Here is a 23,022-nt window from a genome sequence, read left to right on the forward strand (position 1 = left end):
GCCCCTCACTCACTCACACACGCCTTCCTCCTGACGTCAGGAAGAGCAGGAGGGAGGGGCTGGGATGGGAATTTGTACTCCCTGCTTAAAGGGACACAGGGCCCCTTCTCCTCTGGCCCCGGCACCACCTCCTGAGTCAGACGCAGGCAGTGCAAGAGAGTTAGCTGCGTCTCTCAGGGCCCTAAAGCTTCTTTTTCTGGAAAGTGGCTTTTATTGCCAGGCCAGGGTATAATTTGCCCTGCCAGGTGGGAGCCGTTGCTGAGGAATGCAGAGGAGGAAGAGCTGGGGACAGCCTGCATTCCTGGCAGTGAGGGAGAAAGTGGGGTGGTGAGTGTGTGTGTGTGTGTGTGTGTGTGTGTGTGTGTGTGTGTGTGTGTGTGTGTGTGTGTGTGTGTGTGTGGTGGGCCGCGGGGTGGGGGGTGAGTCTGGGAGAATGGAGGCCACGGCAGGGTCCCAGGGACTCTCAGACCTCCCTCTCCCCTCTGCACCCTCTCGCGTCTCCTGCCCTCCACTGGTCTGTCCCTCACTTGGCTCTGAGATCCTCGTGAAACCCACGTGGGTAGGTCGCAGGAACCCATCTCTTCCTCTGTCTGGCCCACAGCAGGCCCTTGAGCTATTTCTAGTGAATTGAACTGAAGAGGAGTGAACGTTTGCTTCACACACACACACACACACACACACACAAGCACCACAGCCTGGGAAGCTCTCCAGATGCCCTGGATGTGAGTCTCCGCCCCAGTGCTTCCAAGCTGGGTGACCTTGGGCAAGTCTCTTATGACTCTGGTCCTCCACACACTCTGTAAAGTAAGGAAGGAGGCCCTTTCTGAGGGGGCTGTCGGAGGCTCCAGTGCAGCCTGTGTAGAAGCCCCGGCCTGGCTGCAGGAGGCCCCTACACACTGGTTCCTCTTCCCTCTTCCCATCCCTTCTCCTCAGACTCAGCTTGGAAAGAACAAAGTCTGTCCCTCACATACCTTTAGTACTGCTGACGCAGCATGGCATTTTCAAAAGAAGCCTTATGAAAAAAAACAAGGAGTGGGGAGTTTTAAAGGAGACAATTAAGAAAGATATAAATACCTAATAAAAATAGCTAGTAAGAGGCATTGAGGGCACCCCACCTGTCAGGCAACCTGCTTTGCCCTCATTTAAAGCTCAGGACAGGGCTTCCCTGGTGGTGCAGTGGTTGAGAGTCCGCCTGCCGATGCAGGGGACACGGGTTCGTGCCCCGGTCCAGGAGGATCCCACATGCCGCGGAGCGGCTGGGCCTGTGAGCCATGGCCGCTGGGCCTGCGCATCCAGAGCCTGTGCTCCGCAACGGGAGAGGCCACAGCAGTGAGAGGCCCGCGTAACGCAAAAAAAAAAAAAAAAAAAAAGCTCAGGACAATCCAGCAATATATTATCATCATCTGGATTTTGCTGGTGAGGAAGGAGTGGCTCGGGTAGGATGAGTGACTTGCCTGCATTCCTTATCTGGTCAGAGGGGTATTTGAACCAATGTGACCACTTATCCTTGCCCTTCCAGAACGTCCCAGAACAATCAGATTTCTGATTCTGCAAGAGAGATGGTGACACACGTCAGCTGTTGTTACCTGAGGCCCGGAGTTCTGATTCTATTCCACCCAGTCTGAGGACCCTGCGCAGAGGACCCCATCCCCCCCTTTAACTCCTCCTCTTCCTCTCTGCCTCCATCTCTTCCAAAGATAATAATAGTTTCCAGAGTGCCCTCCCAGCCATCATCCCACCTGTTTCTTATAACAACTCTGTGAGGTTTACCTGCGTGAGGAAACAGGTTGGACAGATGGGCCTGGGCCCCAGGCTCTAGACCCATGATTTTCACACTCACCCACTTGTTTTTCCGGAGAAGGGCTGGGGCCAGGGTGGACACCTGTGATTTTCCCTGCCCACCATCCACTGTCCCTTCTGGGGGGAAATGCCTCCCTGCTTTCACCTGGGGACTCTTCTCTCCCCTGTCTTGGTCCACAGGACCCCTGGCCCAGGCCGGGCCAATCAGAACCAGAGTCAGGCCTTGGGCTGGAATGCCCGGCAGGCTCTTCTCCCGTGGCTCCTGAGTTGGTAGAGTTTCGGCCTTGGGCTGTTGGTGGCTGGGCAGTGGATTACAATCCAGCAGAGGGGAGTGGCCAGGGAGGACCTCTCTGAGGTGCTGATGTTTAAGCTGAGCCCCAAGTGACAAGAAGTATCTGGTCTTGCCACGATCTAGAGAGAATTGTGGGAAATGGGGACGGTGTGTTAGAAGGCCCTCAGGTGGGAGTGAGCTTTGGCGTGACAGAGGACTGGGAAGGAGGCTGGTGTGGCTGGAAGGGGTGAGGGAAGGGGGAGGTAGGGTATGAGCCTGGAGGCTGGGAGGCAGGGCCTCAAAGGCCAGTTCTGAGGGGGCTGCGTCTTGGCGTGCTGCGGACAAGGCCAAGGCAAGGGCCAAGGGCCTGACCTGTCCCTTCACATCCAGCCTCCAGTCTCTGAGGCCCTCCCCGCCCTGCCAGCTGGCGAACATGTGCTGTGATTGCCGGGCAGCCAGGGAGCCGTGAATGAAGGAGGCTGGGCTGAGGTTTGAAGTAGTGTTATGATTATTCTCGACAAAGACGAGAGGGCACAGCTGTTCATTCAGGAAAAGAGCAGCCCGTGGCACCACCCACCTACCCACCAGCAGCTGAGTTACAAAGAAATCATCTGCTGAAAGCCAGGGGCTCCACCATGGAGGCTATTTCTGTGGAAACCAAGCATTCAGAAGCTCATCTCCTCGAAAGCCTCCCTCGCCTTGGAGAGACTGTAGAGGTGGGTCAAGGCAGAGCAGCCTTAGTCTTATTGATTCCAATCGAATTATAATCCCCATTTTGTTGTTGACTCTCAGCCCACAAGTGGGGGCCAGTTCTGGGCTTACGTGGCCTTGAATCCACATAACCCTTTAAGGTACATACACTCCTAAGGTGTTGGTGCCGCTTGACAGATGCTGAAACTTAGGCACAGAGAGGATAAGAAACTTACCCAGCACCACACAGCTGGTGATAGAGCTGGAATTAAAACACAGGAATTCTGGGCTTCCCTGGTGGCGCAGTGGTTGAGAGTCCACCTGCCGATGCAGAGGACACGGGTTCGTGCCCTGGTCTGGGAAGATCCCACATGCCACGGAGTGGCTGGGCCTGTGAGCTGTGGCCGCTGAGCCTGTGCGTCCGGAGCCTGTGCTCTACAACGGGAGAGACCACAACAGTGAAAGGCCCTCGTATTGCAAAAAAAAAAAGGCAGGAATTCTGACTTCATTATATTCTTGTTCTTTCTGCTACACCACACTGCCTTTGCAATGTCTTCAGTTCCCTGGATGCCCTTCTCCTCCACTGTGAGACTCATCTCCAACCTCTACTAACGATTTTACCCAGTAAAGCAGAGTGGTCCTTCCCTCCTCTCTGGCTATGCCCCAGTCATCTTCTCTAATTCAACTACTGCCCTTCTGCCAGAGAAGATCTTTTCCTGCAGTTCTGACCACATCATTTGTTCATTCACTCATACATTCGACAAATATTTACTGACTACTTACTATGTGTCAGATGGTCCAGGCTGGAAGACTGCAATGAACGAGACAGGTATATGCCTTGAGTTTACAAAGTTCCTGTTTCATCTAGGAAGAGACTTAACACAAAGTGCACAAGCAAATAAATGTATAGTCACAAATTATGAAGACAACAAACAAGCAGGGTGAGACGAAGGAGACTAATAGGGCCAAGTCTACCTGCTGAGACAGAGGGCTGGGAAGGGGCCCCGTAAGCTGAGCCCAAGGCGTGAGAAGGAGCCAGCCTTGTCAAAAGCAGGGAAGAGTGTTTCCCAAAGAGAGAACAGCAAGGGAGAACTCCCAGAGGCAGGAAAGGACTCTGCATGTTCAAGGAGCTTAAGGTCAGCAATGTGGCTGGAGCAGAGACCACATTGTGTAAGGTTTGGGGGACCTGCCAAGAGGCCCACTCCTCATCTGAGATGAGACAGTGTCGCTGGCAGCCTCGCAGCCTTATCCAGGGTAATGGTCAGGGTAGGCAGGAGGATGGGGGTATGGGAGGCCCTCCTGGTCTTGCCCCTAACCTGGAGCCTACCCTTAGGTTGGTGGGTGAGGGTCTCCTTCTGCTATAGCTGCTTGGATACTCTCAAGTCACTAGGAGAAGCTCTCTGTGATGGGTTGAGGGGGTCCCTGGCCCACAGCCGGCCTCCCTTGCACCCTTCCCTGAGGACCTGGGGCTGGAGCAGCCAGGCTGACCCCCAGCTGACCTAGATCTGGGATGGGCCGTGAGCCAGGCCTCTATCAGCCATCTGTCCACAGATGTGCGCTCCTGGACCTTGGGCCTCCAGCCTTCTCAACCCTTAGTGCTCACCTCCGCTCTTACCTTCTGAGCCAGGCTGTCTCTGACCGCCTTGGCCAGAGGAGCAGTTCTCACTCTCTTGCTGTCACATTATGCATGTGACCTTTCTCCACAGCAGTGCCTGAGGTGATCTGTATCTGTTTCCCCATTTCCTGTTGGTCCCCCTTGCTGCAGCACTAGCCCTCATGCACAGCAGCCCTAACAAGTATCTATTGACTTTCTATGTTTTGCTTTTGGCTCAAACCAGAACAGAGAGCAATGTCCTGGGATGCTTTGTTTAGGTCCCTTCTAGAATCACCATTCCCGGTGGTCCTCAGCTATGCCTCTGCCTCCATGGAGGACGTTTCTTTTTTAACATATTTATTTATTTTTTAAAAAATAAATTTATTTATTTATGTATTTTGGCTGCGTTGGGTCTTTGTTGCTGCGTGCGGGCTTTCTCTAGTTGCGGCGACTGGGGGCGCTGCTCTTCGTTGCTGTGTGCAGGCTTCTCATTGCCGTGGCTTCTATTGTTGCGGAGCATGGGCTCAGCACATGGGCTAGTTGCTCCGCGGAATGTGGGATCTTCCCTGAACAGGGCTGGAACCTGTGTCCCCTGCATTGGCAGGCGGATTCTTAACCACTGAGCCACCAGGGAAGCCCAAGGACAAAGTCCTTTTTTTTTTTTTGGCGGTACGCGGGCCTCTCACTGTTGTGGCTTCTCCCGCTGCGGGAGCACAGGATCCAGACGCACAGGCTCAGCGGCCACGGCTCACAGGCCCAGCCGCTCCGCGGCATGTGGGATCTTCCTGGATCGGGGCACGAACCCGCGTCCCCCGCATCGGCAGGCGGACTCCCAACCACTGCGCCACCAGGGAAGCCCACAAAGTCCTTTTTGAAGATGGGAAGTCGGATAGGAGCAGGTTTTCTGGGGAGAGACGACCAGGAGCGCCATTTTGGCCCAGGTTAAGCTTGAGTTGCCAAATGGGCATGTAAGCAGGTAGGTTTGTAGACTGCGCAGGGTAGCCCGCCAGTTTAGAGGTGGGTAGAGGAACCTGGGAGGTGAGAAGAGGATCCGGGTGTGTGAAGGAGGAGGGAGTGATCAGCTGGGGTAAACCCTGCCCTTGAGGACTGAGAATTACCACTTGTTTTGCCAAAGTAAGGCCATTGTTGACCTTGAAAAAGCAGCTTGGGTTGAGAGGTAGGGGCAAAAACCTGAGGGGAGCAGATTGAAGAGAGGACAAGAAGAGAGGATTTGGAAACAGCAAATGCAGATGACCCCTCCAAGGGGTTTTGCTGGTTAAAGGGAGCAGAAAATGGGGCAGTAGCTGGAGGGAAAGGGGGCTGGGAGGGTTTTTTTTTAAGAAGTGAAAAAAATCTTAATTGCTTTTTTAAATTTGAATTTTATTCAGTTTTGAATTTGAATAGGTAATATGTTCCTATGATCCCAAACATCAAAGATTCTGAAGGGCATTTGAAAAAAAAATTCTCCTTCCTACCCCTGTCACTCTCCCACACCCTTTAGGCATTCAGTTCCTTGCCCTGGAGACAGCCAGCGTAATTATTCCTAGAGCACATACTCGTGCACGCGCGCGCGCATGCACACACACACACGCAGTATTGTTTTTCTCCTTTTTTATGAATAGTAACATCCCATATAGACCTCTCTGTGCCTTGCATTTTTAAACAATATATTCTGAATATCATTCTATCTCAAGACACAGAGAGCATTCGCATCCTTTCTTATGGCTTTACATTATTTCCCTCTACGGTACACCGTGTATATTTTTTCATCCAGTCTTCCACTGATGGACAATCATTTGAGATGGGTTCTATCATTATCTCTATTTTACAGAGAGGCAAGGAGGCGCTGAGAGGTTCGCCGGCTCCACCACGGTTGCTGGCTAGTGCGCTGCGGCGTGGGAATGCCATGCCCTTAACCACCACTGCTTTCTCCTCATCCTCCTGGATTAGTTTCCTACCCTATTTCTCCTTCACTCCTACACTCTTAGCAATCATTTTGCTATCCTTTTGTTCATTCAAATAGCACATATTTACAAGCGCTGACCTTGTGCCAGGCACAGGGCTAGGCCCTGAGGATGCGGAGGGACAGGACAGAGAAGTCCTCTGCTGTCGAGGAGCTTGCAACTGAGTCTTTGTGTGTTTTTGTAAGCTACCTCAAAGCTTCTGTGGAAGGATGCAGAGAATTAATAAGGAAGCCTGGTCCTTGTTTTAACTAATGAGGAAAGCAATCGTGCCAACAAATCACTGTTGCAATCCTATGAGCTGAATACCATTAAAAAAAGGCCTGGGAACTCTGCAATTCTGGCCTCATCCCCTGAGCCTGGCCCTCCTCCAGTTTCCCATCTCAATGAAAGGCCTTAGGCGTTGGCTCCTCCCACTTCCATCCACAGGTCCTCCACCCTAACTCTGAGAGCACTCCCTGAAGACCTCTGGACTCCGCCCAACTTTGCTCTCCATGACTACCAGCTTGCTTGGGCCTTCTCTTTCAGGGGCCACCCAGTAATTTCCTCCCTGGTATTCTTGTCTCCACACCAGTCCCTTCCTATCCTCTGTCCCTCCAGCTGATGTGTCACTATGTCATTTCCTGGTTCTCATCTGGAAGGTGCTGCCCTTGGGCTAATGTGGTGGCGGCATAGCCCAGTGGTTAGGATGATCATGGGCTCTGGAGCCTGAATCCCAGCTCCGCCACTTATTAGCTGTGTGACCTAGAACGACCCACTTAACCCCTCTTTGCCTTAGGTGAAGCCAAATGAGATGAGATAAATGATAATGAGATAAATTAGATAACAATGGTAATAGCTCCTACCTTATACAGCTGTCATGAGGATTAAAAGTTAATGGATAGTATAATAATAAGGCCCTTGTGATCTGGACCCTGACTAGGTCTCCAGTCTCACCAGTTTTCATCTCCCCTATAAACTTTTGGATCCCTGAGAGAGCATCAAATCCTCTGGCCCCGCCCTCCCTCTCCTCCCTGCACCCCCTCTGAGCTGAAGCTGGGCCTGGGAACCAGTTCTTCTTCCCCACTTGATCTCTAACAGCTGTAACATAGTGTGTTGGATGAATGAATGAGAAAGGTATTGCATTTGGGTTCCAATGGATGAGAGGAGTTTTTCAGGTAAAGAAGTGTTCAAGGTTGGGCTATATAAAAGGGCTTGGGCTTCCCTGGTGGTGCAGTGGTTGAGAGTCCGCCTGCCGATGCAGGGGACACGGGTTCGTGCCCCGGTCCGGGAAGATCCCACATGTTGCAGAGCAGCTAGGCCTGTGAGCCATGGCCGCTGAGCCTGCGCGTCCGGAGCCTGTGCTCCACAACGGGAGAGGCCACAAAAGTGAGAGGCCCGTGTAACGCAAAAAAAAAAAAAAAAAAAAAAAAAAAAGGGCTTGCTCCATCCTTTGGGCTGGAAACTCCCAGTGCCAGGTGGACAGAAGGGAGGTGAGGCTGGAGAGGAAGGTGGGTTTAGTCCAGAATTTCTGCGTGGACAAAAGATATTCATGAAGGGAAGGCTTTTGTGACCGTGTGTGGGTCAATTGCAGGAAGGACTTGAGGGCAGGAGCTGGGATGTGTGGTGGCTAAGCTCCAGGGCAGCAATGAAAAGGCCTTCAGGGCAGTAGCTGTGGGAATGGAACGAAGAAGGAAAATTTGAGAGGTATTTGAGAGGAAGAAATAATGATCTGCTAAACACTTTTAAATTATTTATTTATTTATTTATTTTTGGCTGCACTGGGTCTTCGTTGCCGCGTGTGGGCTTTCTCTAGTTGCGCAGAGCAGGGGCTACTCTCCCTTGCGGTGCGCGGGCTTCTCATTGCGGTGGCTTCTCCTGTTGCGGAGCACGGGCTCTAGGCGCGCAGGCTTCAGTAGTTGTGACCCGCGGGCTCAGTAGTTGTGGCACGCGGGCTCCAGAGTGCAGGCTCAGTAGTTGTGGCACACGGGCTTAGTTGCTCCGCAGCATGTGGACCAGGGCTCGACCCGTGTGCCCTGCATTGGCAGGTGGATTCTTAACCACTGCGCCACCAGGGAAGTCCCGTCTCTGAGGCTTTTGTTTTGTTTTGTTTGTCCCAATATATTATCACTTTTCAGTTGAGTTTTAATCTGCCTACAATTAAATGCAAAGATCTTAAGTGTTGAGCTGGATGGGTTTTGACAATTATATACAAATATATACAATTATATACATCTCTGTAACCAGCCGCTAAAAGAAGATACAGAACATTTCTATCATCCGAGAAAGGTCCCGCCAGTCAATACTCTCCGTTTCCAGAGTACTGTAGGGTCTAAGCATACTGTGTTTGCGTTTTGAAAGGATCACTGGCTGCAGCGCAGAGGACGGCCCGAGGCCAGCAAGGAGAGTACTTACCGGCTGGGCAAGAGATGACTGGATTGCACCGAGGTCGCCTAGCAACCTGAGAGCGTTGTCGGAGGGTTGACAGCTGCGCCTGCGGCAGGGAAGGCCCCATCCCACCCCACCCCACCCAGGCCCCTCCCCCGCCCCGCCCCGCCCCGCGCACGAGCCGGTAGGCAGCTCCGCCCCGCGTCGGGGGGCGGGCCGAGGATTCTTATTGGTCGGCCCTCCGGAAGCTACCGGATTCGGGATCTCGCGCAAAGTCTTGCCGCCGCCGGCTGCGTGTGGTTTCGCGGTGCGTGGTGGTGGCGCTTGGCGAGGGTTGTGTGTGGCTGGCCGCGCACCCCTCCCGCTCGACCCCGAGACCCTGCGGCTGAGCCTCATTTTCCTCTTTGTAGTAGCGGAGCACGCCCCGCACGGGGCACCCCTACGGTGCAGCCCCATTGCTGGCCGGGGGGCTGGTCGAAGCTATTGGGACGGGACAGAGCGAGCTCGGGGATCCCCACCGCCCCAGGCCCCGGTGCGTGACAGACCCACCCGTTCCCAGAGCCCCCCGCGCAGGCCGGGATGTTCGTCCTGGTGGAGATGGTAGACACCGTGCGGATCCCCCCGTGGCAGTTTGAGAGGAAGCTCAACGACTCCATTGCCGAGGAGTTGAACAAGAAGTTGGCCAACAAGGTACTGGGTCCACGGGGTCGCGGGCAGGCCTTGGCACGGGAGGGCCCAGCAGTGCCTACACGCCCGCTGCCGGCCTGGCCATGCCAAGCCTTGGAGTTGGGCAAATAGCTTAACGTCTCAGAATTCGGTTTCTAAGCCTGTGCATGAGATGGGGGTAATCCTTAACCCACTAGGATGTTGGCAGGAATCAAAAGGAAAACTGGGTTTGAAAAAGGCCTTGTAACTGGGAATTGCTGGCGTCCCCACTTCCAAATTACTTTGCAATCTAGGGCGAGTCCTTTACCTCCTCTGGGCCTCAGTTTCCATTTGTAAAATGGAAATAATAATTGCTGTCCAACCATGCATTGTTTCTGTGAAGATGGATAGTAGTTTAGCTGTAAGGAGGTTTATCCATTCATTCCTGCAAAATAATGTTTGTGCACCTTTTATGTGCCAGGCTAGCATGCCTTAGTGCTGGGTCCTCAGAGGCCTTCCCATGGCCTTTTCTGAAGCAGCCCTGCCTCCGCAGTTATTCTGTGCCATATCACTCTTTCCTTCTTAGCACTTACCACTCTTTTCTTATTTGTTTACTTGGTTACTGTTTTTCTGTTTCCGTCTCCATGAGGGCAAGTGACTGTTGTCTTCTTCCCCATGGTATCCCCCATATTTAGCCAGAGTCTGGCACAGAGTAGGTGTTCCATAATTGTTTATTAAATGAATAAAACAGACAAGCTTCTACTCTGTAGTGTGTTGGGGAAAGCTGATATGGATGAGAGACTCCCACAGTTGAGTGTGTGATGAGAAGTTGAGGTAAATGTTATGAGAACAGGTGTTCACAAACCTGTGGAATGAAGGAACTTCACCTACAATGAGGGAGACAAGAGGGTTTGCTAGGGAGGTGGTGCTTGAGCTGAGATCTGGTGGTGAGGAAGAACTAACATAGGGGATTTGTTTTTTTTTGTGGGGGTAGGTTCTGGGCAGAGAGTAGAGCTGTGCAGGAAGCAGAAACAGCATGTGCAAAGGCCCTGTGGCAAGAGGGAATATTGCACCTATCATGGCATGGAGGGGCTGGTGTGGCCTGGGCGGACGGAGAGAGGAGAGGTCAGGCTGGAAGGTGGTAGGAGCCAGGTCATACAGGGCCTGCAGGACTTCATCGAATAATGGTCTTCATCTGTAGAACAGCAGGAGGTGGTAGGCTGAGAAGGAGAGCGCTGGAGGAAGATTGGCTGGCTGTAGGCAGGAGGCAGGTCCCTTTCATAGAGCCTGAAATCACAGAAGGTGGAGTGTACAGACCTGGGGATTTGTTGTTGGTGGAGAGAACTCATGGAGTCCTTAGTGGATGGTGTCTGATTACTTTGTGAGGTAAAAGGAGAAGGGGCCTCTAAAGGACAAAGAGAAAAGGTGTGAAAATTACAAGAAGGGTATGTAGTCCTTCTGTGATGCAGGTCCTTCTCTGACCTGTTCAGACAAGTATTTCTTTTTTTTTTTGGCCACGCTGCGAGGGTTGCAGGATTTTAGTTCCCTGACCAGGGATCGAACCCGGGCCCTCAGCAGTGAAAGAGCTGGACTGCCAGGGAATTCCCAGACAAGTATTTCTGTATTTGAATCATTGAGTCATTTGAGAGGAGGCCACACAGAAGAGGTCCAAGGTCCAGCCAAGGGCACACATCTCCTTGTGCTTCCAAAGCCAGCCGACTCTGCCTCATTGCCCTGAGGTCTGGCCAGGACTCTGAGTTCTCTGAGCTTCTTGCTAAGCCTTGAACAGTACTGCAAGGTCTCTAATTGGGAGGTGATGACGCTGGTGTCAGATAAACAGACACCAGGCGGCTTGTCCTTTGCAGCATCATGGAGTGGAGATGGGTCATGGGATGTCCTCTGCCTGTTCTCTGCCCAGTTTCAGGGCTTCCCATGTGTCACTCTGCCAGCCTCAGTCCCTGTGGCCCCGTCTGTGTGTCTGAGACTTTGTGAGCAGAACAGCGACTAGCTGTGGTCTGACACTTTAAACTGTGAGCTCTAGTATGGAGCTGGGGCCTTGGAAAGTGTGGGTTTAACCAGGGCTCCCCCATCACTGCTCCTTATTAGAGATGATAATGAGCCTTGATTGGTGATTGTTATTTCTAGCAGGTGTGAGCCCGCTGCTGAGCTAGGTGCTTCGCAGCTGTTCTCTCTCTTTTTTTTTTTTTTTTTTTGCTGTACGCGGGCCTCTCACTGTCATGGCCTCGCCCATTGCGGAGCACAGGCTCCGGACACGCAGGCGCAGCGGCCATGGCTCACGGGCCCAGCCGCTCCGCGGCATGTGGGATCCTCCCGGACCGGGGCACGAACCCGTGTCCCCTGCATCGGCAGGCGGACTCTCAACCACTGCGCCACCAGGGAAGTCCTGTTCTCTTGATTTAACAACCCCACAGCCTGGTATGTCCATTTTTGCAGATGGGGAAACTGAGGCTCAGAGAAGTGACCTTGGAGGTCACACAGGGAGTGGTGGAGCTAGCGTTGTAACCTGCATTTGTCATGTCACCAAAGACCTTGTTCTTTCCAGAGCTCAGCATCCTCCCCGAGTTCCTTACCTCAGGCAGCGTGCATTTCCAGCTGTAAAACAGGAATAATCAACCTGCCCGGCGGGGGGTGGGGGGTGGATCTCAGGAGAGGCTGCGCGGGCAGCTGGGCCTCGAGGTCACGGGCTGTGTACACGGATGCCCACAGGTCGTGTACAACGTGGGGCTCTGCATCTGCCTGTTTGACATCACCAAGCTGGAGGACGCCTATGTGTTCCCGGGGGACGGTGCATCACACACCAAAGGTGGGTGCCCTCCTTCTGGGCGTTGGGTTTCTTGGGGCTCAGTTTTCTGTAGGGGGAGTCCTGGTCAGGGTGTTGGGAGACCTGGGACCTGGTCCTGACTATGCCAGGAATTTACTGGGTGATCAGAATCTTCCCCTTTCTGGGCCTCGGTTTCCTATCTATAAGAAGGGGAGGTAGACAAGGTGATTCTCAAGGCTTCTCCAGCTCTGAGATTGTGGCTCTGTGTCTGTGTCCCCTTTGGTCTCGTGTGTCATATGAGCCCTGCTCTGCCTGGCTCTCAGGCTGCTCAGGTGGTGGTGGGGGGGTTGGACAGATAGTGGAAGACAATTGGAGTAGGCATTGCTGGCTTAAAAGTGGGGAGAGCGGAGGGGAGCACAGCTGCCCCTCTTGGGGAGGTGGCTGGTTGGGGGTGGGAGACTTTGAGGGACACCAAGACATAATGGTTAAAAGTGTGGCCTCTAGGTTTAAATCCCAACTCTGCTACTTATTTGCTGTGTGTCCTGAGCGGAACATGTAACTTCTCTGTGCCTCTGTTTCCTCTTCAGTAAAATGCAGTTAACAGACTTTATTTTTTTATTTTTTAACAGTAGACTTTATTGTTGTGAGAATTACTAAGTTATATGTGCAAAGCTCTCAGGACAGGACCTTGGCACAGAGCGAGTGCTTGACGGCTCATCGATTTGAATTGTTTCTCTGATTCTGTGGGTCAGCTCGGTGGTGGTCTTCTGGGCTGGCTTGGCCAGGGCTGGATGGTATAGGGTGGTCTCATGTGTCTGGTGGTTGGCAGACTGGTTGGATTGGGGGCTTCGGCTGGGTTTAATGTCTCTGCTCGGTGTGGTGTCCCCTTTCAGTAGGTAGACTGGGCACCAAAGCACAGATGCTTTTCAGGCCTCTGCTTATATCCCATTGGCCAGAGCAGGTCACGTGGCCAAGGCCAGAGTCAAGGGATGGAGAAGGGCTTCCTCTGGATGGGAGGGGCTGCAGTCACATTGGCAAGGGATGTGCACCCCGGATGGGAGGGAGGAGTAGAGGGCGGGTCACCTTGAGGAGGGGGCTCAGGGAGGAAGCGGGGTGTTCTTCTCTCCCCTGCCTGGACAAACCACATCAGAAGCAGAGGGCAAGGGCGCCATTGAGGTGGTCCGGGGCTAGTCGGGGTGCAGGCATGCCTCTCGCCGTCCGCTGGGCACTTGCCCGCCTGCCCCAGACCCTCTGAGCCAGAATCTCTGGGGAGGGGCCTGCAGGGATTCTCACACGAGACCGCGTTTCAGGAGCCCTGCCCTGGCCCGTACTGGGGGGGTCAGCCTCAGCACAGAGATGTCTGAGCATTCCAGAATGTGCCGTGAGGCTGCCTGGTGTGTGTGTCCAGGAATCCAGAGACTTAATTAGTTCTCACAGATGCCGTCGAACTCTGTGGAGAGCTGCGTGTGGGGACCAGGATGGTTTCGTTAGCAGAAAGACCAGTCGGTGATGTGGACACAAGGCCACGAGGGCTCTGAGCCCAGTCTCTTTCATGGGACAGGGGCCTTGCTGTCCAGGAGACAAGTGGTCAGGGGGCCAGAACTTCAAGAAAAACTCAGAGGGACTTCCCTGGTGGTGCACTGGTTAGGAATCCGCCTGCCAATGCGGGGGACACGGGTTCAATCCCTGGTCCGGGAGAATCCCACATGCCGTGGAGCAACTTAGCCCGTGAGCCACAACTACTGAGCCTGCGCTCTAGAGCCTGTAACCCACAACTACTGAGCCCACGTGCCACAACTACTGAGGCCCGCACGCCTAGAGCCCGTGCTCCGCAACAAGAGGGCACCGTAATGAGAGGCCCGCACACCACAACGAAGAGTAGCCCCCGCTCACCACAACTAGAGAAAGCCCGCGTGCAGCAACAAAGACCCTACGCAGCCAAAAATAAATAAATAAATAAATTTAAAAAAAAAGAAAAACTCAGAGAAGTTAACTATGAGGAAATTCTGTCCATTCATTTGGTTGTGTCTGCTGCTTGGTGTAGGACTTCACTGCTGGTTTTCTTATCCACCCTGGGTCCCCTGCGTTCTTGGGAACAAGGTACAGGAGTAGAGCCCAGGGTTAGGCCTGTCACACAGACCCGGAGTTGAATTCTGGTTCTGGCCCCCTTTCGTGGGGACCTCAGACATGTGACTACCTTCCTCAGCCACACTTTTCTCATCTGTAAAATGGGGTTAACACTCGCGGCTACAAGGCTCCTCAGGGCCCGTCGAGCATCGCGCAGGGTGAGTCATTGGTCTGTGGTGGGCATCGGTGGCCAGGCCCCCCTCCCGCCACTGCCTCGCCGGGGCTGTGGCCAAGGGTGTGCTGAGCGGGGCTCCGCACCGGGCCTCTGCCTTCGCTTAGAGGATTATTCATTTGCCAGTTGCCTTCTACTTCTTTCTATTTCTCCTTCTACCCAGGCCAGATTACTCTACCTGTCTCTCTGAGACTTACTTCTGGAAAAATGGTGTAATGATAATGGTACCCGCCTCACACGGCCCTTGTGAGGAATAAACGAGAAAAACCACGAGAGGCCTTTGGTCTGGTGCCTGGCACATAGTAGGCGCTCACGACATGTTAGCCTTTGTGACTGGTGACACTGGCCCCGACTGGCCAGCCTTATCCCTTTGTCACTTAGGGTACCTTTCCTTGGCACCAGCCCTGTGTTCTCCATAGCCGCCAGGCCGGCTGAACCTGCCTCCTTCCCCGGCCTCTGGCTGAACTGGGACCCCGCTCTGGGCTCTGGAGCAGCCCGTCTTTGTGCCCACCGTTTGCTTTGCTCTTTTCCCTTGTTTTTTAAGTTGTGATAAAACACATATAACATAAAATTTACCATTTTTAGTGTACAGTTCGGTGGCATTCAGTGCATTTACATTGTTGTGTGGCCATCACCACCATCCATCTCCAGAACTTTATTGTCTTCTTTTTTTTTAAACTTCCTATTTTTTAAAATTTTATTTTATTTATTTATTTATTATTTATTTATTTTGGGCTGCGTTGGGTCTTTGTTGCTGTGTGCAGGCTTCCTCTCGTTGCGGTGAGCGGGGGCTGCTCTTCGTTGCAGTGTGCGGGCTTTTCATTGCAGTGGCTTCTCTTGTTCTGGATCATGGGCTCTAGGCACGTGGGCTTCAGTAGTAGTGGCACGTGGGCTCTAGAGCTCAGGCTCAGTAGCTGCAGCACACAGGCTCAGTAGTTGTGGCTCGTGGGCTCTAGAGCGCAGGCTCAGCAGTTGTGGCTCACGGGCTTAGTTGCTCCGCGGCATGTGGGATCCTCCCGGACCAGGGATCGAACCCATGTCCCCCGCAGTGGCAGGCAGATTCCTAACCAGTGCACCACCAGGGAAGTCCCTTTATTGTCTTCTGAAACTGAATCTCTGTCTCCACTAAACAATTCCCCATCCCCCGCCCCCCAGCCCCTGTCCACCACCATTCTACTTTCTGTCTCTATGTATTTGACTACTCCAGGTACCTATGTGAGTGGAATCACAGTATTTGTCCTTTGTTGAAACTCACCATATCCTGAGGCAGCCCTACTTATCCTGGGACAAAGTTTGCTCGAGTCTACAACTAAGAACGGGTCTTCCTCTTCTTACTGGTCCTTCAGACCCATCCTTTTTACTTTCCAGTCTTCCCACCTGCAGGCTAAACATCCCTAGAACTTCAGCTGGCCCTCCAGCTGGTCTGTGGCCTCCTATTTTATTTTATTTATTATTTTTTTGGGCCATGTAGCATGTGGGATCTTAGTTCCCCGGCCAGAGATCGAACGTGTGCTCCCTGCAGTGGAAGTGCGGAGTCCTAACCACTGGACTGCCAGGGAAGTTCCTTCCTTTTTGTTTTTTAATTGAGATATAAGTCACATACCATGAAATTCACCCTTTTAAAGCATACAGTACGGTGGCTTTTAGTATATTCACCAGGCTGTGTGACTGTCACCACTGGCTAATTCCAGAACATTTTCATCACCCCCAGAAGAAACAGCATATACTCATTAGCAGTTACTCCCCGCTCTGCCAGCCCCTGACAACCATTAATCTGCTTTCTGTCTCTGGATTTGCCTATTCTGGACGTTTCATATGAATAGAATCATAAAATACGTGGCCTTTTGTGATTGGTTTATTTCATGTAGCATAATGTCCTCAGGGTTCTTCCATGTTGTTGCATGTGTCAGTACTTTATTCCTTTTTGAGGCTGAATATTCTTCCATTGTATGGATATATCACATTTTGTTTATACATTGGTCTGTTGTCGGACACCTGGGTGGCTCACCATTTGCTTCTGGATGTAATTGTTCCAGCCTTGAGCTCCCTGGGCACAGGATCATGTGTCTCCTGCCCCTGCAAGCCCAGTGCCCACATCGGGCCTGGCACAGACCTGGCATAGGCTCCGTGGGGATTTATTAAAATGAACTGACGTTGGGTCATACAGGGGACAGGATTTTTCCATACTGTGCGTAAGTGACATCTGCCCTCATCTGCTCTCTCCGAGGTCAGCATGCGGCTCTCCCATCTTGAGAAGGCTCAGACGGCTTGTATTTGTCTCCTCCCAGGGAGGGAGGGGGCACCAGCTGCCTCCTCTCCTTTTCCCACGCTTTCCTGCCTGGTGGAGCCATGGGGAAGCAGCCTGGTGGGGAGCTGGGGGCCGGGTGGACCCTGCTGTCCTTGGGGTGAGGCTGCCAGACCAGGCAGCTGAGGGCACTGGTAGCAGAAGCCTGTGTTTGGGGATTAAACCTTTCTGAGGAAGGCAGATTCAACCCAGTGGTCCTGTCTCATGGTTCAGAAAGACTTGGAGTTGCCCCTTGGCAGAACAGCTGTGTGACTGTGAGCGGGTAACTCAGCCTCTCTGAGCCACTTGCGCATGCTCACACGGGGGAAGCATGACATCTGACACAAGTGGATCGTGATGGGCACTGGGCGACTGCCAGGGGGCAGCCTTATGGTTATTTACTAGCCCTGGCGGAATTCAGGCCCTAGGTACCACCTTTGGGGCTCGGTGGACACCCCCTTTGGGGCGCTCAGCAAGGGGCAGCAGTGATGGAGTGACGGCTTCTGCCAGGCTGTGGAGTCAGAGTCTGTGATGTGGGCGCAGACCTTACCTGATATTTTTCTTGGGGTCAAGTGAGTAGGGACCACGTAGGACAGGACCTGAGAACCCACAGAGGCATTTTTGCTGGTTTATTGGCTCTTCCCCCACCCCAAATTCCAGAGCATTTTTAGCATCCTGTTCCAGGTCAGAGCTATGCCTGGGGCAAACTTTGCCAATCAGCAGGAGATGGGGGAACTTGTTTCCAAACCTGGTTCTCTTTGCCAGTTGCTTCTGCCCTTGTTAGAATTTAAGGAGAGAGCCTGGGCTTCCCTGGTGGCACAGTGGTTATGAATCCGCCTGCCAATGCAGGGGATATGGGTTCGAGCCCTGGTCCGGGAAGATCCCACATGCCGCAGAGCAACTAAGCCCATGTGCCACAACTACTGAGTCTGTTCTCTAGAGCCCGCAAGCCACAACTACTGAACCCACGAGCCACAACTACTGAAGCCCACACGCCTAGAGCCCGTGCTCCACAACAAGAGAAGCCACCACAGTGAGAAGCCTGTGCACCGCAATGAAGAGTAGCCCCCGCTCACCGCAACTGGAGAAAGCCCGCGAGCATAAACGAGAACCTAACGCAGCCAAAAATAAAAATAAATAAATTTTTTTAAGAAAGAACAGCAGCCCGGTAATTTTTTAAATAAATAAATAAATAAATAAAGGAGAGAGCCTGGAGGAAGGCTGGAATTGACTTTGGAGTCATTGCTGGCCCAGAATCTGAGCCCCGGTGTGACTGATGGATTTGGGAACTGAGCCTCAGTTCCAGGGCCAGTGCTGCCGGCCTCTCACAACAGGGGCCCCGGCCTTGCCGGGGACGGGGCCGAGGGTCCCTCCGGCTTAGCTAACAGGTCTAGGCCCACAGGCGCCTGGCGTGGACTGCTGTGTGGCTTCTTGGTGCCGCCACGGGGTCAGCGTGCCGGTGAGTGAGAGTGGACACTGGAAAGCACAGGCCACCCCAGCTGCTCATGGCCTGCTCATCACCGACATGCTTTCTTATTTCCAGTTCACTTTCGCTATGTGGTGTTCCATCCGTTCCTGGACGAGATTCTGATTGGAAACATCAAAGGCTGCAGCCCGGAGGGAGTGCACGGTAATGTTGGCCCTGAGTCCTCACATGAGACTCGGGAGCACGCTGGGGGCAGATGGTGGGGCTAGCCTGCCTCCCTTCAGCTTCTGTGCTGGGCCGCATGGTCAGGGGAGGGGTCACATAGGGAAAGAGAACCTTCCCGAGCTGTCCGAGCAGCTTGTGTGCAAGGGGGATACTCAGCCCCCCATGCTGTAACTGTGAGGACCTAGGCCAGCTGGGGGCCTTCACTGCGAGGCCGTGAGTCAGGACCTCAGGGCAGGCACTGGAGCTTGCAGAGGTGACTCGGGGCCCTCGGCATCCGCTGGTCCCTGTTGTGCAGTATCCACCTCGGGTTTGGGTGGCTGCTCCGGCTGTGGCAGAGGTGTGGGGCTCTGGGGTGGGGACAGGGCCCAGGGTTCCATGGGCAGCACAGGGTAAGGGCTTGCTTGTCCATTCTGAGCCCCGTCTCATGCTGTCACCTGCATGTCTTCCAGTGTCTCTAGGGTTCTTCGATGACATTCTCATCCCTCCAGAGTCGCTGCAGCAGCCGGCCAAGTTGTATCCTCCCAAGGTTAGAGTGGGTCATGGAGGAGCTCGGGCCTCTCCAAAGGAAGGTCCTCACGCTTCGAGGTGGCCTTGGGTCCTGTGACCTGATGCTGCTGGCCTCTGCCCACCCCTCCAGCTTGCATTTTGCTCTAGAAGCACTGACCTGCCTGTGCTTCTCACACTGACCGTGGCGTCTGCACACCTGCGCCTCCATCTGGACTGTCAGGCCTGGTTCCAGCTCACTTCGCTTAGGTTGTTCCTTCAGGAGTCACCTCAAAGGTCACCTCCCTCTAGAGGCCCGCCTGACTGGCCCACCATCCCCCCTCAGCTAACATTTGAGGGCTTGGCTCTGCGGGTCCTAGGCTGGTTGAAGATTCCTGTTGCTGGCTCTCCCATTGTCCCTGTCCCGGCCCTTGCCTGCTGCACTGGGGTTGCTGTTTCTGCGGGTGCTCACTGAGACCGCTCACAAGGAGGGACCCCATCTTGTCCCGACTGTACCTGCAGTGCCCAGCATGGGACCTGGCGCAGAGGAGGGGCAGGACCCATCTGCGGGGCTGCCACTAGAGAGCAGCATGTCTCTTCGGTGTGGGCTCTGCTGATTGGAGGGGGCCATCCAGCAGAGCCGGCAGTAGGGAGCCTGGGTGCTTGCGTGTGCGTGCGCGTGCATGGGCAGGGCGGGGGCAGGGTCTGTGTGTGGCTCTGGAACTTGTCAGAAAACCTGGCCCAGGCTGGCCTGTCCCTCAGCCTGGTGACCTCCCATCCTGTCGTGTCCTCTTGGAAGCTGGGCAAGTCCTTGGGCTGCCTGCTGTCAAGGGCATCCTGAGTCACGGGGAGGGATGTGGAATTGCACTCTGTGGAGAACGCTGGCCGGCTTCAGCGAGCGCTCAGGCCGACTGAGGGTCCTGTGGAAAGCACTCTCCACGTGTGCTCTTTAATTACCTCCCCACCGCAGCCCTGGAGGGCAGGCCTTACTGTAATCTGTGCTTTACAGATGTGGACCCTGAGGCACTGGGAGCTTGGGCCTGGCCCCTGGCGGGTGGTGGAGCTGAGGTTTGAACTTGGCAGTCGGCCTCTGAGAGGACGCACGGGCAGAGTCAGACCCCAGGCACCGAGGGGCTGTGGTCATTCCATATTGAGGCGGAGCTCGCGCTGTGCTCTGGAGCTCCTTCCTGCTCTGATGTCCCGTGGTGCCTGCCCGGGGTCCGTGTTCCCAGCCTGGATCCTGGTGCCCAGGAGATCCAGCCACTCACTGGGCCCGGCCCGACCCTGCCTCTCACACAGGGCGCCGGGCCTGCTTTTCCTGTGACCTCCCAAAGCGTCCCAGCCTGGGACTGGATTTTCCTGGGGCGTGCCGTGGGAGGACTCCCCAGCGCTCGGGGCTCCCCCATGGCCTGGTTGTTGCCTTGACCCTGCGCCCCGCCCAGCGACGAGGCAGAGCAGGTGTGGGTGTGGGAGTACGAGACGGAGGAAGGAGCGCACGACCTGTACATGGACACCGGCGAGGAGATCCGCTTCCGGGTGGTGGACGAGAGCTTTGTGGACACGTCCCCCACCGGGCCCAGCTCGGCCGATGCCGCCTCTTCCAGCGAGGAGCTGCCAAAGAAGGAGGCTCCGTACACGCTTGTGGTGAGCTGCCCTGATAAGACTGCGGGGAACCGCGGGGCGGGAGGACCCAGCAGGTCAGGGTGCAGGTCCCTGTTGTGGGGTCTTGGGCGGTCCCTTCTCCCCGGGGAGCCCCATTTCTGCAGGCCAGGGCAGCGGTAATTCTTTTTTTTTCCTTATAAATTTAGTTTTTGGCTGCGTCGGGTCTTTGTTGCTGTGCATGGGCTTTTTCTAGTTGCAGCAAGCGGGGGCTACTCTTGGTTGTGGTGCGGTGGCTTCTCCTGTTGCGGAGCACGGGCTCTAGGCACACGGGCTTCAGTAGTTGTGGCACATGGGCTCTAGAGCACAAGCTCAGTAGTTGTGGCTCACAGGCTTAGTTGCTCTGCGGCATGTGGGATCTTCCCGGATCAGGGCTCAAACCCGTGTTCCCTGCATTGGCAGGCGGATTCTTAACCACTGCGCCTCCAGGGAAGCCCAAGGCAGCAGTAATTCTTGCAGCGAGGTTGTAAAGCTGCCATGGCTGTTGGGGAGGGCAGGGGAGTCAGACCCCTGCCCACAGAGGGATGACACCAGCTGGACAACAAGGCTGTGGGTCAAGGGGCTGAGAAAGGAAGAAACCAAGGGAGGGGTGGTGACTCCCAGGGCTGCTCCCACTACAAACCCACACGGCCTGAGGTGGCAGGGAGGCTGCAACTGGCCAGATCTGACTTGGGTCCCTTTTGTCTTTTACCCTCATGAAGCCAGGCAGTCAGCGACACATGACAAAAGTGGGATTTCAGGGGCCTGCTGGTAGGGTTTTCTGGTATAACGTGGGCCCCAGGTAGTTCACTTTTAGGGCAGCTGTGTCTTTGTCAGGATTGTGGGTGGCCCAAGGCTTCCCCTCTGCCTGTGTTTGGAGGCTGGGGCTCAAGGATACTAGGCCTTTCTGGCAGAACTAGACCACGAGTGGCTCAGAAGCCAGGCCCAGGACTGGTTTGCTGCTGCCTGTGTGGGCCAGGCCTGGGGGCGAGGGGTGAGGGGCTGTACCCTTCGTAAACCAGCACTTTCCTTACATGCCTCAGGAGAGTTTGGAGCAGGAGAGGGGAGTGTGGACCAGCGGGGAGTGCTGCTGCAGCTCCGGCATGTCCCCAGAGCCTCCTGGCTGGGGTGTGCCCCACCCTCCTTTTGGCCTGTGCTGGGCGCCTAAAAGGGCGGGCCCCCTTTGCCTCCTGTCCAGGTTGGCTCCAGCTCTAAAGGTAGATGAAACATGCCTGTTCTCTCTCTACCCCTGGCAGGGATCCATCAGTGAGCCGGGCCTGGGCCTTCTCTCCTGGTGGACTAGCAGCTAGCACTGGGGCTTGACGCTGGACCCTGCCCAGCCCTCGGGAAGGTGGTGCAGCGGGTCCTGAAGACAACAGTGGTTCTGCAGATGCCGAGGAGCAGCCTGTGCCCTACCAGGCTGTCCCCTCCCCTCCTCCTCCCAGACCTACCCCGCTAAGTCCCACCGTCCACATGGACTTCTGCCTGTCAGTGACAACAACAAAGATATTTAATAAATGATGGCTGCATCAGTTGGGAGAGCCACCCTTGTCTCAGTGCTCTAAGGTTACCGAGTTGCCACAGCTGGGACAGTTCCTCACCCCGGATCACTTCTGGAGATGACTCCGTGGCAGGACTTGGGGTTTGAGAGATCCAGGCTCCTCAGGCTGTGCTCTGGGCCAGCTGAGCTTGGCGGGCTCCATAAAGAAACACAGAGAGCAGGAGGCTGGCCTGGGGCAGCTGCCAGTTGCTGATCAGAGTCTGACCTTTAAGGGAAAAAACATCTTCTTCCCACCAGCCTGTGGAAGGTGGGGCGGCCTGGACTCAGCTGACCAGCTCCATCAGGAAAGTGGATGCTGTGGATTTTGCTGGCCCAAGGGGGAGAGGGCTGGTGACCTGCTGTTGTTATTCCCCCACCAGCAGTACAGCAGGAAGCCTTGGGCCAGCTGTCACTTTCCGACCTTGGCCACGCTAGGAACAAACACCCTGTGGGTCTGCTTGTGATGCGAGGTCCTGGCACCAGGGCAAGCACCCCATCATCTACTCAACAGAATGGCTTTGCCAGAGTCCTCCTGTCCCTTCATTCATTTCTGCCAGGGATTTTTGCCGGGACCAGGACATCGTTTTGTAGCACCCACACAACACCGTGTTTCTGTCAGACAAGTCTTGTCCTGATGAAGGAATCTCCGTGGAGCCTGCCTCCTGCCCTGGCCTTTCTGCTCACGTGGACACAGGGCCGTGGAGGTATGGGTAGTGCCAGTGGACGGTGCTCCAGGGAGAGGACCAGTTGCAGAGCAGTGCCTGCGGCCGCCCTGTACTAAAAACTAGGGAGCAGGACACACATGGACTAGCTGTGACCTTGCACATGGTGGTCTGTCTGTAAAACACTCTCTGGGTGTTTGAAAGGCAACTCGATGCCCAGGGGAAGTGGGGGCTGCATCTTGGGCCAACCCCCACCCCGCGGCCCATCGGGGAAACTACTGGAATGTGTGGGTATGGGGAGGGGAGGCTGCAGGCAGAAGCAGGGCGGGAAGGAAAGTGGGAAGTCTGGTGACGG

At 54.6% G+C, this 23,022-nt stretch overlaps 1 protein-coding gene across 1 annotated transcript; it reads left to right on the forward strand.

Annotated features, from left to right (window-relative positions):
- The first annotated feature begins 8,942 nt into the window (after positions 1-8,942).
- On the forward strand, positions 8,943-23,019 carry POLR3H (RNA polymerase III subunit H). Its single transcript, XM_081250168.1, has 6 exons — positions 8,943-9,373; positions 12,056-12,152; positions 18,237-18,323; positions 18,794-18,857; positions 20,270-20,471; positions 21,722-23,019. Exons 1-6 carry the CDS (start codon positions 9,263-9,265, stop codon positions 21,773-21,775), a joined length of 615 nt encoding a protein of 204 aa, XP_081106294.1. The 5' UTR covers positions 8,943-9,262; the 3' UTR covers positions 21,776-23,019.
- Positions 23,020-23,022: the final 3 nt, after the last annotated feature.

Source organism: Mesoplodon bidens (genome assembly GCF_964165515.1).
Source record: "Mesoplodon bidens genome assembly, chromosome: 11".
In the NCBI taxonomy this organism is placed as follows: Eukaryota; Metazoa; Chordata; class Mammalia; order Artiodactyla; family Ziphiidae; genus Mesoplodon; species Mesoplodon bidens.

Coding starts and splice junctions, on each gene's coding strand:
- POLR3H (XM_081250168.1), top strand. CDS start 9,263: ATGTTCGTCCTGGTGGAGATGGTAGACACCGTGCGGATCCCCCCGTGG. Junction 18,858..20,269: donor CTGCAGCAGCCGGCCAAGTT/GTATCCTCCCAA, acceptor CGCCCCGCCCAG/CGACGAGGCAGAGCAGGTGT. Junction 20,472..21,721: donor AGGCTCCGTACACGCTTGTG/GTGAGCTGCCCT, acceptor TACCCCTGGCAG/GGATCCATCAGTGAGCCGGG.